Here is a 12943-nt window from a genome sequence, read left to right on the forward strand (position 1 = left end):
CCAGGTGCCCAGTTGGCTCGGCAAAAGCAGCCATCCTCAAAACAGAAACTGACAACAGTGGCTTCCTGTTCTTGTAAATAAAGTTTTATTGGGGCTAGGGCCAGGATTAGGGTGAAACAAGAGAGGTAGGGTCATGTAAAGGCAGAGTCTGATACTGTTTTTGTTTGAAATTGTGATGTTTAGTTCATCAAGCATCGTTTGCATTAGTTTAGATTCTTTAAATATCATATTAAAATCTCGTGTATCTTAATTACTTATATTTGTGGGCCCTCTTAAATTTTGAATGGAACTGAATGCTTCAGTCACCTCACCCTGGAACCAGCCCTGTTGTGTGCCCGGGGTACATTAACTTACTTCTAGGAGCCTCAGTTTCTTCATCTGTTCAATGGGGATGATAATGTTCCCTTACTTCTAGGAGAATTCATTGGGGAAAAAAATGTTTTCATCTTGGCTGGGGGGGTAGGGTGGGGCCTGGAAGGGCGGTCCGGCGATCCAATGGAGGCGGGGCCTTTCCAGGAGGGTTCCGAGGGAGGGGCGGGACCAGGCCACATCAGCTGACCGGCTTGACCAATGGCGCGGGGTGGCGGGGCTTGGCAGGTTGGGGCGGGGCCGGGGGCGGGCCGGGCGGTGCGGACTAGCGGGCCATGGACGAGCCGAGCCTCCTGCGGCGCCGAGGGCTCCAGGTGAGGCCCCTGCGTGGGCGGGCGGAGGGCACAGCAGAGCAGACCTGGCCTGGGTGCCAGGGGCGGGGCTTCGGCGTCCGGAGAAACTGAGGCGGAAGGCGGGGCGCGCGCTCCGGTCGCTCCCTCTGCCCACCCGCTTCTCAAAGTGCTTTTTGCTTAGTGGGAAGGGGATATACCCCGTTTGACATATGGGGAAACTGAGGCTCCAAGCGCTAGCGTGGGAGAAAGGGACTGAGGGCTGCGCCCCTTCCCACCAGCTGCTCTAATAATAATATGAGCAACAGCAGCCTTTGCGCGCTCACCATATGTTCATCCTTGTATTAATCATTTTACTAGTGGTATATTAATATTAATTAATGTGTATAATTACCTGCCTCATGCGGTTGCTGCGCCACCGCGCCCCAGCCTCAGATCACCCCTAAGCTGAGCCGGGGAGGCTGGGGCTGTCCAGGCGCCCATTTGTCAGACAAGGAAACTGAGGCTGGAGTCTGGAAAAGTCACAAACTCGAGGTGGCCCAACGGGGATTCAGTCCGGCGGCCTTAACTAGCTCTCTATCGCACAGAGCACTGCCAACTGGCTGCGGCGGTTGGGGGGGGGGGGGCGGGAGCCACTTTTGCTTCTGGGGACCTCAGTTTCCCCATTTGCTGTAAGGACCCTCCTTTTCTGACTTCTGGCCCTGGCTTTGTGTTTGGGAGGCTGCGTTACCAGGACGTAAGAACAGGGGTGTCAGAATTTGAGCCCACGCAGGGGGCCCTGTGACGCCCGGTGGGCAACTTCTTTGACCTTTCTGGGTCTCTTGTGCAAAGGGAATTAAGGTGATCTAGCCAGTTCCCTCTGGGGCTTAGACCACACCCTTAAGAAGCTCCCAGGTTGCCGGTCGGGAACCTGAAATGCATCATTTACCCAACAAACATTTATTGAGTGCCTGCTGTGTGCCCGGCAGTGGAGAGGCAGCGGGGTCTCCTGGATCTCCCAGCCTGTTGGGGGAAACAAACCCAGGGAGTGGTCAGCTGCAGTGTGGGACGCTCGGGCACACTTGGAGAAGGCGCCTGAACCAAGCGTTGCTGGGTGGCCTTGGAGCAGAGGAAGCAGGCGCGGGTGGCGGGGCAGGTGGGGTGGGTGTATGGGGAAATAGAAGAGTCTGAGGGACGCTAAACCCTTGAAAGGACGGGGTGGGGGGTGGGTCAGGGAGGGCAGGGCCAGAGCTGCAGGGCAGAAACACCCCCACCCCTACCCCCACCCCCGCCAGGCGTGGCGGGGGAGGGGGCCGAAAGGGGAAAGTCCCGAGGCCAGAGGTAGGAGTGAGGGGGGCCTGGGCGTAGAGGAGGGGGCGGTGAGCAGTGGGGTGTTGTGGGGGGACAGGCCCCGCCCCGAGCCCCAGTTAGACTCGAGCCCCGCCCGCGGCCTCTTAAAATAGAGAAACTGCCATCGGGTAGGCGAATGGGGGCGCTGCTGACGTCAGGAAGTGGGGGCCTGTTCCATGGGGAGAAGGCATCCGTACCCTGATGACGAGTGCCATGCTACAAAAGGGGAAACTGAGGCTCAGAGAAGTGTAGCCACTGTTCAGGTGTCACAGCATGCAGGTGACAAGAGGCAGGATTTGAACCCAAGCAGGTCTGGCTCCCCCTCCAGACCAGCCCTGCACTAGCAGGCCTTCCTCCATGGAGGCAGAGGGACAACTAGGGACCGCCCAGATGGGTGAAGGAATTCTGGGCGGAGGGCACAGCCTGTGCAAAGGCCCAGAAGCATGTAACGCTATGTGTTGTATGGGAAAACTAGAAGCCATTTCTTAGTGCTCGAGCTGGGTGTGGGAGAGGGGACCGTCTGCCTCAGGGGCTTCCAGCGCTGATTTCCAAGAGGTTAGACTTTGCCCCAGAGTGACGGGGAGCTATGGGAAGTGCTGGAGCAGGGAAGGACACACCAGATCTGAGGGCTTTGGAAGAATCCTCTGGAGCCGGTGGAGGGTAAAGAGGGGGCTAGAAGCCTGAGAGGGTCCTGGAGTGAACGACCAAGTAGGACACTATGAAAAATAGATTTTTTTTCAAGATTTTATTTATTCATTTGACAGAGAGCGCGAGCACAAGCAGGCAGAGCGGCAGGCAGAGGGAGAGGGAGAAGCAGGCTCCCCGCTGAACAGGGAGTCCGATTCCGGGCTCGATCCCAGGACCCTGGGATCATGACCCGAGCCAAAGGCAGACGCTTCACTGACTGAGCCACCCAGGTGCCCCTCTTTTTTTTTTTTTTTTTTAAGATTTTATTTATTTAGATAAATAAGTATTAAAAATATATATATTTTCGGGGCACCTGGGTGGCTCAGTCAGTTCAGTGTCTGCCATCGGCTCAGGTCATGATCCAGGGTCCTGCGATGGAGCCACGTGTTGGGCTCTCTGCTCAGCGGGTAGTCTGCTTCTTCTCCCTCTGCCTGCTGCTCTGCCTGCTTGTGCTCGCTCTCTCTCTGTCAAATAAATAAATAAATAAATAAAATCTTAAAAAAAAAAACAACCAATATTTTATTTATTTATTTGAGAGAGAGAGAGAGAGCACGCGTGCACATGAGTGGGGGGAGGGGCCCAGGCAGAGGGACAAGCAGACTCCTCCCCGAGCAGGACGCAGGGCTCAATCCCACCACCCAGAGATCGCGACCTGAGCCGAAATCAAGAGTCAGACGCTCAATCCACCAAGCCACCCAGGTGCCCCAGATAATGAAAATAATTTTTAAAAATAATATTAGTATGGTTATCGCATTAACGGGCACCTGCAAGTGCTAAACACTGAGCGTGCATTTAATTCTCGTCACAGCGCAAGTGATCAGTGCTATTAGTAGCCTCCTTTTTCAGAGGGGGAAACCGAGGATCAGAGAGGGAGAGTAAGAGATTTGGAATTCTAGCCAGTCTGGCTCCTGTGGGTACAAAAATGTTGAGGGCCTCAGTTTGGGCCCTTAGCTATACAGTCCCCCAACTGGAGCTCTGTTAGTGGGCCCAGGAGCACCCCGGGCCAGCGTGCTGGTCAGAGTCATTCAGGTACTCTGGAGGCTGACCCTTGCCAGAGGTCAAAGAGTCAATTCATAAAAGCTTGAGGAAGCGGAGGGGACTCGGGTCAGTTGCTGACTGGGCAGTCCAGGCTGTAGCTCTGGGCATGCTGGCCAGTCTGGTTGTTCCAATGTCCCACGCGCAGTTGGCTGTGTGCTGGGAGGTGGTAAACAGGACCTGTCTGGCCCTCTGCCCACGAGTTTGTGTTCGGTCACGGCAAGAGCCGGCCCCTGGGCCCTCCTGCTTTGACTTAAGCTCCGTCTTCTGTGCAGCGTTTCTGGGTGCCAGTTCATGCAAGCTGTTATTGCTACAACTATTATCTTATTATTTTATCATCATTTTTATCATCCCCCACTTGGACCTTTGCTTCACAAAGGACAGAATTTTAAAACCCCAGGTCCCCAGATCCAGGGGCAGTGAAGGTGGCCAGAGCTTGTGTCTGAACTTTGTCTCTGCTGCTGCTGGAGGGGTACCCGGGAAGGTCCATCCTGCCTCCTCGTGGCCCACATCCACTCATTCTGCTCCTCCCAAAAGCCCTCAGGCTGGTGCTATGTGGTCCCTGCTGACTTCTCTCCCTGCACTGCAGCTGCCAACTTCCCATGGGGCTTGGTGCCAACCGGGCTGAGTCCCACCTTCACCCTACAGATTCCCATTAGCCTGACACCCCCCTCCAGGAAGCCTCTTGCCTCCCCCCAACCTCCAGCCCCTTCTCTCCCTCTGGGTCCTCACTAATGCTTCCAGAATAGGGTTGTCCATGCCCTGCTCTGTCTTCTCCAGCTTGGGGGTTCCTCAGGATGGCACTGAGGCTTCTGACTGGGAGGCAGCATGGCCCAGCCCAGCCAAGAACACAGAGGATGCCGTAAATATTATCTTTAAAGGGCAGTTCCAAGGGATCGGGCCCCCACCTATCCCAGTCTACGCGGGAGTCACTCCTTGGGGAACAGCCTGCAAAGAGGGGGCTGAAGACGGAAGCAGATGGCTCTGGGAGCAGAGGGTCCGGGGGCGGTGCCGGGAGAGTTCCATGTGGTCCTAGCTTTCTACAGAGCCTTTGCAGGGGGCTGCCGACCTTCCCTCGCTGCTCTCTGCCACTTCACATCTTGTTGTATTTTGGAAGCAAATTAAAATTTGTGGTTCAATTAGTGGTTATTATTAACTTCACAAAATCACTGTCTTGGCTCGGATTTATCGAAGCCTCCCCCCAGTGTCAGGCGCTTGGCTTGCTACTTGATTCCTTCCAGGACCTTGTGTCACCGGGAGGCTTTCCAAATGAAGAAACTGAGGCACAGACGTGTGAAATTGCTTGGCAGGGGCCACACAGCTTGGATGAGGGGGAGCTTGACGGGGAACCCAGGACTGCAGGGCTTTGGAAGGAAATGCTTGGGATGGGGGGAGGAGTGCAGCCAGTAGCCCTGGGCTCAGATGCCGGCTCCTCAGTCAGGTTAGAGGAGAGGGGTATTAAGCTGGCATAAGATCCCAAAACAATTGGAGGGGGCTGAAGGAGGCCTTAATGGTGGTGGTGGTTCCTGGGACTATGATCAATTGCCCTGAATGATAGTGAGCTCCTGGTCCCCAGAGGTATTCAGGCAGACAGAAACATCTCGGGATGGCAGGTCAGCCTCTTCCCATCTTGAACAGCTCGGTTTTGCTTTGTGGACTCAAGGTAGCTGGGGTCAGGCCTCGGGGTGACACCCCAATCCTGTGGACCCTCCCCTTCCCCAGCTGGGGGACCCAGCCAACCTCTCCCAGCCCTGTCCTGCGCGGGGCAGGTTCCGGCCCCCTTGAATTGGCTGCGGAGGCCGATGACGTCAGTGGTTGCCATGGTGAACGCCCCGCTCTGGATGTGGGCAGCCCAGAGCCCACCTAGGTAAAAATAGTCATGTGTCCTCGGCGCGATCCCGCCCTGGCGTGTGTGTGTTGGGGGTGGCGGGGTGGGGAGGGATGTCCGGAGACCTGGATTCTCCGCCTTGTCTCTGCCAAAAGACATGGGCAGCTGGCTTCCCTCTGCGCCTCAGTTTCCCAGCCAGTAAAATGGCCCCTGCTCCTGGTCTGTAGTAGGCGGCTCAGTAAATGTAAAATGTATCCAGTCTTATGATAGTCGGCCTAGGCCCTTGCTGAGCCCAACAATAACACAGCAACACACAACAGCAACAGGAATACTGACCGATCATCATTACCGAACCCTCCTGATGTTACTTCCGCATTAGAGATGGGAAAATCAAAGCAGAGATAATACAAGTTACTTGCTCAGGGTCCCACAGCCAGGAAGGAACAAAGAATAAGTAGATCTGGACCCAGGTCTGAGTATCCCCAGATTCTAAACTGGCGCTACATGGCCTTTTGAGAATTTAAAAACCTTGGGTGAGCCACATTTGAATGTGGACTCTGGGGTCACCGTGGACCCCAAGTGCAGGGCTTTTTGCCCTGATGAGGACACCCAGGGTTGGTGCAAGTCAGCTTGCTGAGCTCTAAAAGCGTCTTCAGTGGGGAGTCACAGATCAGGGCCCCCACCCTCCACCAGTTCCCAGGACACAGATCTGGGGAATGGCTTTCAGATCTGGGAGGGGGCAGGGTGAGGATGAGTCAAAAATCTCCCTTTCCTCAACAGATTGTTAGTATTTAGCCACTATTGACATACTTCTTTATAAATATAACTAATTTGTTACTTAAAATAATGAAGCTGTTTTTAGTGCAGGCAGGGTATGAGCTGGGCAGAGCGGTGACTGGGAGTCTGGGAGGGCTTCCCGGAGGAAGGGATGCCTGAGCTGAAGGATGATGTGCAATTAACTAGCACCAGAGGGGAGGGAAGGCAGTCCTGGCAGAAGACACAGCTGGCGCAAAGGCTCGGAGGCAGGGCAGAGCCCAGCGTGTGGGGCAGCAGAAAGGAGGCATTGGCTGGAGCTGGGTGATCCAGGGGCCAGCGGGGCAGGGGGGTGTGTGTGAGGTGGGTGGAGGGCCAGGGATGTGAGGGGCTTGTCTCCATGGGAATGACCCCTGTTTCCTCTCATTTCAGAAGGAGCTGAGCCTGCCACGCCGGGGACGTGGGTGAGTTCATCTAAGGCCAGTGGGCTGGGCTGGACCCTGGGGTCCTGAGCACAAATTTTTCATCAGCAGCCTCCAAACTGTGAATTTATTTAATAATTATAACAAAGCTTTTCACCTTGATCCTTTCCCCTGGTGTTTGCGACATGCTTCAGAAGTGCTTCGCTTGGCTCTCACGAGCTGGGAGGCCCAGGCCAGTTTGCAATTGAGGAAACAGAAGGGCAGTAGGGTTGTACCACTGACACAAGGGCATCCAGCCTGGAAAAGGGAAAATTATCTTGCATCTAGAGTCCAAACTATAGAATTCCAGCCCTGTATCCTGGAACCAGCTTGCATGCTTCCCATGACGGGGTGCTCACTCCCAGGAAACAGGTAGAAAAGTGTATTCTTCAGGGTCACATTAGCGTTCGTCGGTAGTTTGGCATTTTCGGATCCCAAAAGCTCACAGAACATTTTGGTCAGTGCCTTTGCCAGTTTATGGATGGGAAACCAAAGCCCAGAACCAGGAGGGGGGGGTTTACCTTGTGTTGGTGGTCCAGAGGTGTGTGAGTGCAGACAACCCCTCTTTGGGGGCTGTGTTGGCCTGAGGGGTAGGAATTCTCTTGCCCCGCAGTGAAATCACCCACTTAACAAACTTTTTTTTATAAGTGCCTACTGTGTGTTGGTCCCTGTTCCAGGCACAGGGGCCCCAGAGACAGGATCCAATGCTGGACCCTGCCCATGAGCTCACACTGTCTTGGGGAGAGTGATGGTGAAGTGATACTATGCAGGGGAGAAATAAACTGAGACAGAGGGACTAGGGGGCAGCTTTAGCCCTGAAGATGTGGGGCCTCTTGGAGGAGGTGACATTTGAGCCTAGATCTGGAAAAGGAGGAAGAAGCAAAGGGGAAAATCCGAGGGGAACGGCATTCCAGCTAGAGGGAACAGCATGGGCAAAGGTCCTGGGGTGCAAACCAGCTTGGCATTGAAAGAACACCATGGAGACAGGGATAGCTGGAGTGAAGAGAGCACAGGGGAGGAGGAGGGAGAGGGAAGGGGGAGGTCCTGGGGGTTGGATGAGAGTTTGAAGTCTGATGGTGGGGGTGGGGTCAGACTGGCCCTCAAGCCCAGACCATCTGTTCTAGTTGTACTGGGGATAGTGCAGCTGGTGGGGAGGAGCCTGAGGGGCCCAGTAGGGGCAGGGCTCCGACATTGACCAGAAGGCGGGCACTGTCTCTGGCCTTTGCCCAGGCTGGGGGCGGGGTGGTGGACAGGAAAAAGTCAAACCATGGAGGACAAAGTCCTGGGCTACTGGGGCAGGACGAGGACAAAGACTCCCTGAGAGCTGTCTACTCTCTGGTACCTGCCGTGTTCCTGACTGGGTCCAAGCGGGGTGTCAAGGGGGCCATAGCCAGACACAAACAACCCCGGACTCTTGGGATCTGCGATGGACAAAGGGGAGGGTGGGACTCGGGGTGCCATGGGTCGTTGTGTAGGGACGGCTCCGCGAAAGAGGGACCCGTGGGAATGAACTCAGATGTGGGTGAGGGGGACGACGCTCCTGACTGCCAACCCGATGAAGCAAAGGCCTGGAGGCGTGGACCCGGCCTCTGGTGTGCGCGGGAATGCGGAGACCGCCGCGAGGGGCACCGAACGCTGTGCTGAGCTGCTGGGGTGGGGGAACAGGGGCCGGACGCGCTCAGAACCGGGGTGCGAGAGACCCCCCCCCGAGGGGCGGGGCGAGGGCAAAGACCCGGCCGCAGCCGGGAAGGGGCGGGGCCAGGCGATGGAGCAATATTGCCGATCCAGGAGACAGTGACCGCCCTTCCTTTCCGGCAGCGCAGCCCGGGGGCCCGAGACCCGGCAGCCTTGGCGTCGCTCTCCGGGAGGGGGTGGCACCTGCGACTCCAGCCTCCCGCAACCCGACTTTTCCTGCTGGGCTGGGCCTGCGCGCAGGTGCGGGGCTCTGAGCCCCGCCCCGAGGAGGAGAGAGCCCGCCCCCCGCGCCCCCAGCGGCCCAGCCTCGGCGCCGCGTCTGTCGCGCCCGCCAGGCGTGCTGTCCCCACGTCCGCGTCTGTGGGTCTGTCCGATCGCGCCACGATCGGGGTTTGGGGCCACAAAGGGGGTTTTGGTACCCGGCCGCGTAGACGCAGCCCCGGCCTCGGCATGAAGTCTCGCAGGGACAAGCTGCACATCCCGGCGCTGACCCTCGAGTGAGTGCTTGTCGGAGAAGGGGGGAAATAGGGTGGGGGTGGGAGAGAAGCAGACAGACAACCACCCTTACCCCGCGTCTCTGTTTAAATCGCCCAGAGTCGCGCCGCCGCCTCCGGGGAGCCCTCCGGGGTCATCATTCAGGCCCCGCCCTCGCAGCCTGCGAGAGACCCAGAATTCCGGGCCTTGGGGCCCCTTCTCCCTAAGGGAACCTAAGCCATGGTCCGTCTCCGGATTTGGCCACACGCAGGGGCCACCACCAGGTTCAACGTCCCCGGCCTCTTTCTTTGCAGTCTGTCTCTGAGCAGCCAGAGCCCATCTTTGCTGAGCCCCAGCAGCCCCTGCAGCCCCTGCAGCCCCTCGCTGGGCCTGCACCCCTGGAGGTAAGTGACAGCACATGGGGGCGGGGCTCGGACGTTGCCCTGGCACCCTAGAGCCTTGGAAGCCACCTAGACCCAGCCTCCTCACCAAGGTACTGTGAGCTGGTGACATCACCTCTCTGGGACTCAGTTTACCCTCCATAAAATGAAACTGCTATCCACACTAGGGCCTTGATAGGGAAATTCCATTTTCAGCCCTAGCCAACAAGTCCTCCATCCGACAGGTGGCTAAGATGAGGCGAGAACTTGAGCTGTTGCCCAAGGACATCCTTGAGACAGGTGCTGGGTTCCCAGCCTGCTCTGGGCCCTCCCTACTGAACCAGCCTGGCCTTCCAGGCTAGGACCTCAGGGGCCCTCCCCACACCCAGCTCAGCTGGTCAGAAAGCTCCTCCCTCTGAATGTATAACACACACACACACACACACACACACACACACACACACACACCCAAGGCGGAGAGTTCACCAAGACAGCCCCATGCACTGAACCCGGCAAAGTGGTGTAGGGAGGAAAGAACCAGTCTGACTGAGTGCCAGCTCTGTACCACATACCTTCTGTTTCCTCCACAACCCCCGGAGGGAGGTGCCCTTCCTGACCCCGTTTCTTAGCTGGGGAAACCGAGGCTCCGAGAGGAGACACCTGTTCTCCTGGTTCGGTATGTCTGGAGATTAAGCATCAGGGCCAGCTTGGCTGCCAGAGTCTTTTGAGGGTTTGAGCCACCCTCTGTGACCGGCACATCGCAGGGTCTTGCCCGCTGTACAGGAGGGAACATCAAGGTTATCATGGACTCTTCGCAGAGCTTGGGAAAAGTTCAGCGAAGTGACAGATGTGTGAGTCAGTGATGTCTAGAATTCGAGAGCCCATCAATCATTTATACCTTAATATGAATGAGCTGCTTAGATTCTTTCCATAGACCTTTAATGGGGAGAACAGAGAAGAATTTGGAGCCCACACTGGGTGCTGGGTAACAGACAGTTACCTTCATTAAGTGGGCACGTACTGCAAGCCAGGTGCTAAGGGCATAGCTGTGAACAAGACTGACACAGCCCCTCCTTCAAGGGGCTCTCAGTCAGCCCTCAGGAGGTGGGCAATAAACAAGTGAGTGGACAAACAGGATACACTCAGATGGTGACCTCTTGGGTGAGGTGGTATTTTATTTTATTTTATTTTATTTTATTTTATTTTATTTTATTTTATTTTATTAAGATTTTATTTATTTTGACAGAGAGAGAGAGCACAAGCAGAGGGAGTGGGAGAGGGGGAAGCAGGCTCCCCGCTGAGCAGGGAGCCTGATGTGAGGCTCGATCCCAGGACCCTGGGATCATGACCTGTGCCAATGGAAGATGCTTCACCAACTGAGCCACCCAGGTGCCCCAGGGAGGTGGTGTTTTAGTCAAAGCCTAGGCAGAGCTAGGGGAAGAGAGGCACCGGACAATGGGAACTGCACATACAAAGGTCCTGAGGCAGGACCAAGATTTTTAAAGCCTCTGTGGCTGCTTTGGGGGAAGAAAGGTCTGCTGGGGGCAGGTGACAGTAATGGAGGTGGCAGAGTCAGGGAGGTGACTAGGACAACATCTGGGTAGGAGATGGTGGGGCGTGGACCAGGTCGGTGTGTCCAGTGGGAGGCAGGGACTGCCGTACCCCCCATTTAGGGGAGGAGGAAACTCAGAACTTAAGAGTGTGTTGTCCAGGGGTACCCTGGGAGAGAGTGTCAGGCCAAATCTGACACTGACTCCTTGGCCTCCACTGCCCGTGAGGAAGAGATGAGGGGAGGCACCTGTTGCGGATAACTGAGTTTTACCAGGAGCAAATGGAGGCTGAGTGTTTGGGGCTCTGAGCAGAAAAGCGTCCTCACCCTCCACCAGAGGGCAGCAGAACCACATCACCTTGGGCTAGGCAAGGAAATGGGCCCCTGCCTCCCCTGCCCCAAGCACCCTAGGAATAAGCCTAATTTGTTCCTTCAGCCTCTGAGGCCCGGTGAGTCTGGCCCCTGCAACCCCCCACCTCCTCCCTGTCTATCTCCCCATCTGGCTCACCCTACTTTAGCCATGAGACATCCTGGGCTGCCAAAACACAAGCCTCCAACCTCAGGGCCTTTGCATGTGCTTTCCTCCTTTCTTCATTTGACAAGTCTCTATCAAGCCCTCAGATAGGAAGCTTTTCCAAACCACGGCCCCCCCATTCAGGGTCTCCCAATCCCCGATTACATCCATTACGCCTGTCCATTTCCCTCATGGAGACTGTATCATGGGTGTAATTTCCATGTTTTCTTGTGTGATTATTGGGTTGGTTTTCTCACCCAGGGGCTTGGGAGCCTCTTGAGGGATCTGTCCTCTATCCTATGGCAGGACTTGGTATATAGCAGATGCTCAGTTATTGTTTGTGGCATGGAGAAAGGGGAGGTAGGTAGGAGAGCTCTGCTGGTGCTGGTGGTGGTGGTGGTGGTGGTGGTGGTGATGGGTGGGAGGTAATTGAAGAAGACCAAGGGTTTGGCCCTCTCTGAGGGGATCGCAACAAAAGGCATTGTCAGAAGAGTCTTCTCTCTGGGGCCTTGAATGCCAAAGACAGGAAGAATTTGCATTTTTCTCTCCAGGGTACTGAGAACCACACAGCATATGGGGCTGGGAGGAGTGTGGACAGTGCATGGGCAGGTGGGAAGGGCTGGGGTGATCAGACCAAGGAAAGGTTGGGGGTAGGGGTCTGTATGCTCACTGGGACTTCGCCATTTACACGGTCGCTCGCACAAGCAGAGGGGGGTGAATCCTGAGTCATAGACAGGGTTGGGATCTGAGCCCTCGGGGAGGGATTCACCCAGAAGTGTGGTTTTGCTGTAAAAGCAGTGAGGGGCCATGGAGGGTGTGTGAGTCGGGGAGGCACGGGATCTGGTGGGCAGTGGGCTGGCGCCGGAGATCAGTGGCTCAGTCAGCCTTTCATGGGAGGCCTTTGCCGTGGCCACAGGCACTCTGGATTGTCAGCTGCAGCCCTGTTCTGCAGAGGAGGAAACCGAAGCCAGATGGGTGTGGGAGAAGTGGCTGCTGGGGGTGCCAGAGCAGTGGGTGTAATGCGGGGCATGGAGGCAGTGCGGGGTGGGGCCACAGCTGGGATTGAGCAGGGTAGTTCCTTTCCTAACTGCGCAGCAGTGTCCCTGGCACACGTGGCGGGGAGGGTTCGTGGGCAAAGCATGTTAGCATAGGGTGACACAAGACCACGACTCTGTCCCTACTTGATCCCCAGACCTGTGGGATCTTGCATTGCCCGCATGCAGGAGGTGCTGTCCTTGGCCCTTGGCTCAGATGGGATACCTAAGGGTCAGAAGTGACTGCTTCCATCCTCCCTTCCACATCTGGCCCCTTGGCAGGGCCAATCCATTGGCTTCAAAACAAGACCAGAATCTACCCGCTTTTCTCCACAGCCTCAACCTGGTCCAGGCTTCAGTGTCTCCCCCCTCCCAGACCCTGTCACAGCCTCTCACAAGCCTCCTGCCATCTGCATTCCTGTCCTTGAGAGCTCCTGTTCCCCATGGCAGACATGGGGGTGGCGGTGACAAATAATTCAGATCACGCTCCTCCCCTGCTCACACATCCTGCGTGGCTCCCCATTGCTTCTACTGTACAACTGCAC

At 56.3% G+C, this 12943-nt stretch overlaps 1 protein-coding gene across 4 annotated transcripts in view; it reads left to right on the forward strand.

Annotated features, from left to right (window-relative positions):
• The first annotated feature begins 629 nt into the window (after positions 1-629).
• The window catches only part of MAST3 (microtubule associated serine/threonine kinase 3), a 37559-nt gene continuing 25245 nt past the window's right edge, over positions 630-12943 (forward strand). For 3 of the 4 annotated variants that reach the window (XM_026500514.4, XM_026500513.4, XM_026500515.4), the window contains exons 1-2: positions 8547-8944; positions 9236-9325. In XM_026500514.4, coding sequence (XP_026356299.3) covers positions 8898-8944; positions 9236-9325 — 137 coding nt within the window. In that variant the 5' untranslated portion in view covers positions 8547-8897. Of the gene's footprint in view, positions 684-6723; positions 6756-8546; positions 8945-9235; positions 9326-12943 lie in introns of those variants that run through there. The other variant, XM_048226437.2, reaches the window with a different exon arrangement.

The sequence above is a fragment of the Ursus arctos genome, unplaced genomic scaffold, assembly GCF_023065955.2.
Source record: "Ursus arctos isolate Adak ecotype North America unplaced genomic scaffold, UrsArc2.0 scaffold_14, whole genome shotgun sequence".
Classification (NCBI taxonomy): domain Eukaryota; kingdom Metazoa; phylum Chordata; class Mammalia; order Carnivora; family Ursidae; genus Ursus; species Ursus arctos.